Source organism: Mandrillus leucophaeus, unplaced genomic scaffold (assembly GCF_000951045.1).
Source record: "Mandrillus leucophaeus isolate KB7577 unplaced genomic scaffold, Mleu.le_1.0 Scaffold651, whole genome shotgun sequence".
NCBI classification, from domain to species: Eukaryota; Metazoa; Chordata; class Mammalia; order Primates; family Cercopithecidae; genus Mandrillus; species Mandrillus leucophaeus.
The window spans coordinates 710,647-714,486 of record NW_012107042.1 but is presented as its reverse complement, the minus strand read 5'-3'; the positions used below and the strand labels follow the sequence as shown (position 1 = coordinate 714,486).

At 43.9% G+C, this 3,840-nt stretch overlaps 1 protein-coding gene across 1 annotated transcript in view; it reads left to right on the top strand.

Moving 5' to 3' along the window:
• The window catches only part of CDRT15L2 (CMT1A duplicated region transcript 15-like 2), a 9,784-nt gene extending 6,553 nt beyond the window's left edge, over positions 1-3,231 (top strand). The window contains 1 exon segment of the mRNA XM_012001185.1: positions 2,886-3,231. Within this exon segment, the coding sequence (XP_011856575.1) occupies positions 2,886-3,231 (346 nt within the window).
• The last annotated feature ends 609 nt before the right edge of the window (positions 3,232-3,840 follow it).

Below are 3,840 nucleotides of genomic sequence, written 5' to 3'. Positions count from 1 at the left end.
CACCTCGCCCGGCTAGTTTTTTGTATTTTTTAGTAGAGACGGGGTTTCACCGTGTTAGCCAGGATGGTCTCGATCTCCTGACCTCGTGATTCGCCTGTCTCGGCCTCCCAAAGTGCTGGGATTACAGGCTTGAGCCACCGTGCCCGGCCCAATATTTCTTTTAAGTGAAAAATTAAATGTTTACTATCTGTTAGCCTCGACACTTTACCTTCTGCAGCCTCAATTTTTCTGGCTCTAGCAATCTTCCCATCTCAGCCTCTTAAGTAACTGGGACTACAGGTAGTGCCACCATGACTGGCAAATTTTTGTAATTTTTTGTAGAGATGAGTTTCACCATGTTGCCCAGGCTGGTCTCGAATGCCTGGACTTAAGTGATCCTCCCACCTCGGCTTCCCAAAGTGCTGGGATTATAGGCATGAGCCATCATGTCCAGCCAAAAGGTTGAAACATTTTCTGAATTTGAAAACAAAGTGCATGTCATTTAAATACTTATTCCTTAAAATCTGGAAGACATGTTAACACCATATAAACCCAGAGCCTGTATTTTCAGATTAGTAACAAGTAGATATTTTCAATTTCTTCTAAAGTTTAAAAAAAAATAAATATTTTGTATTCAGAGAATTCTTGATAACGGAAGGTAAACATTTTTCACTTAAAAGAAATGTGATTACTTTGAAAAGAAATTTGGTTATTGTAAGTTAATTTTTGTTTAAAAAATAATTTAAGGAAAATAATGCTCAAAGAGCATGGTCATGGCATTTATTCCAGAGGGAGGAAGTTTATCCTGATCTGCCTGTAACAACAAAAGTATATGGATCAAGATAATTCTATAGAGACATAAATTCAAAGATAGCATATAATTTTATTTTAAAAATGAAGATAATTTTTTGATACCTGTTTTAAATGTGAGAGAACAAACCCCATAAAAAAATGAACTTTGGGAGGATATAAACAAGTACTGAGAACAGTGTGAGGAATAAAATTCTCATCCTGGCTTGGTGTGGGCAGAACCTCAGTCTGAGAACAAGCCCACTATGGTGGTGTTAGGGCCCCTCTGTATAAAAACTCTTCTCATTACTGAGAATTGAAGTCTCAGGGAAAAAAAAACAGTATTAACCTCAACACGAAATGATTGGTTCATCATTTGATATACCCTGTGCCTTTATAACATGTTCAATTGTGTTGTCATTCTATAAATTTTATCATTTGTTACATTTAAAACCAGAATAATTTCAAATTTGAAGTGAATAAGTCCCTTAGAGAAACAAATTTCAAAATACCACACCCTACCTATCCACATCTATATCATCTATGTCTGCGTTAGGCCATTTTTTGTATTGCAAAAAGCAAAAACATCCTTCTAGGCCTTCTAAACTTTATAGGATAACACAAACATTGATGCAATGGTGATAGACAAAGATGGATGTTAATATTATTTGGAAACAGTTTCATTTATAGTGTTATGAGCAAACCATCAAGGGGTTGGTGGTCTTAGGCATTATTTCCCACTAGGGTCTATACCTTTGCATGTGAAAAGTAGGTACTAGAGGAAGAGCGAAGAGAGAGCACTGTCACTGTTCCCAGAGAACTGGACTAGAGAAATACGAAATCGCGTAGAGAATGATTGTGCACGCAGCGCTTTTCCCTGGGGAAGCTGTCTCATTATTTCGGTTGTATATTTTTACTACAATGATAAATTATTGGTTTTGAGTTTAGATGTGTTCATTAAATATAGGTTAATGTTATGGTCCCGAAATGTTAGGATGATACATAGAACCTGTGGGAAATTGTCCGTCACTCACATAACCAAGGAGAAAGAGAAGACAACCGTGGGTATCTTGCATCGTGATGTGATCTTGAATTGACCGATTAAGACAGCCAATGCGAGCTACCCACATGCAGCAATTGAAGTTTCCAAAACAGATAATTACAATGTGCTAAGATCAGTTCATATGAAACACACATATTTGACGTGAACATTTTAAGTTTGAGTATCCGGTGTGTATGGGCGTTTTGTTTTTGTTTTTGTTTTTTCAGACGGAGTCTTGCTCAGTTGCCCAGGCTGGAGTGCAGTGGTGTGATCTCAGCTCTCTGCAACTCCACCTCCCTGGTTCAAGCAATACTCCTGCCTCAGCCTCCCGAGTAGCTGGGATTACAGGCACCTGCCACCACGCCTGGCTAATTTTTGTATTTTTAGTAGAGACAGGGTTTCTCCATGTTGGCCAGAATGGTGTCCAACTCCTGACCTTAGGTAATCCTCCCGCCTCGGCCTCCCAAAGTTCTGGTAGCCTATCAGTTTAAGCCTGCCGCTTGCCTTGGTGCACAGAGCGCTGCCTCTGAACTGGGGTTGCACATTCCTAGGGAACGCGGCACGCCCTCTTTGCAGGGGAGCCGCTCTCCCGGTGCAGGAAAGAAGTGTGCTTATCTCTAATCTTAAAAATTAGGGATGGCCTCCGTGGCGGCTCACGCCTGTAATCCCCAGTACTTTGGGAGGCCGGGGCCGGCGGATCACGAGGTCAGGAGTTGGTGACCAGTCTGGCCAACATGGTGAAACCCCGTCTCTACTAAAAATACAAAAATTAGCCGGGCACCGTGGTGCGCGCCTGAAGCCCCACCTACTCGGGAGGCTGAGGCACAAGAATCGCTTGAACCCGAGAGACGCAGGTTGCAGTGAATCGAGATCATGCCACTGCACTCCAGCCTGGGCAACAAAGCGAGACCTTGCCTTAAAAAAAAAAAAAAAAATTACGGATACCTGTTTTACTTGTTTTCCAGACTTGTCTCTGGCTTGATCAGGGCAAATAACTATGTGTTTTTTGTATCTGTGTAACAAAAATATGTTGGTTTTTAAAAATAAAAACATAAGAGGTGCCCCCGGCCCGCAGCTGCTTGGAGCCGGAGGCTGCGCTTGAACAGGCCAGGGAGCCACGAGGCAGCGCAGAACCTGAGTCCAGAGAAACGACCTGGAAACGGAGCTTCTCGCAGAATGCGGCGGGGACAGCGGCTGCCGAGCAGGGGCTCTGGAAATCACTGACCCCTGAGCCCCAGCACCGCGCGGGCAGACGCAGGGGTTGGCCCGGGTGGCCGGAAGAGCTCAGGGAGCACAGCCCTCACGCGCAGGCGCGCTGCGCTCCCCCGCGCTGTGACGTCATTGATGACCCGCGCAGACGACTCCTCAATACAGGCGCCTCCCTCTCAGCGCTAGAGCCCAGGCCACTGCCAGGGAAGTAGCCCTGCCAGGCGAGTGGCCCTGCCAGGCGCTCCTGCTTCTGCTCGCGGGGTCGCTCCCCAGGAAAATTGTATGTGGCATGTCCCCTAAAAGCACTCGCATTTCAGGGTAAAATGTTTGAATTATGTTGCAGCCCTTTAAAATAATCGCTGATCATTATTGATTTCCTCAGGTATTTATTGTCACAATGTTAATCATGATGACCTCGCTCGGTATTAATGTGCATGTCCCAACTAGTTCTTGCAGTGATTGATTGCACAATTATTTTAAGGGTTACCAGTTTTCCTAATGCCTCCTACTTGGCAGGAGTTTGGGTTGCATTTTTGCAGATACAGGGTGCAGTAGGTACACTTGTCCTCTGCCTTCCGGGTCAAAATCAGTCCTGTTTAAATCTCGCAGGCTACTTGACGCCCTTGCTCGCAGTTTTCATCCATAGTCTCAATATGCCAACCTTATTAATCTTTTAAAGACTACTCATCTAATACAGGTGACTGTATTTTAAATATGGATGGAAGTTGGCCTGTGAGGAAATACATTTTTTTTAAAGGCAACCAACAAGTACTAGTTCTTTTTTTTTTTTTTTTTTTTTTGAGACGGAGTCCCGCCCTGTC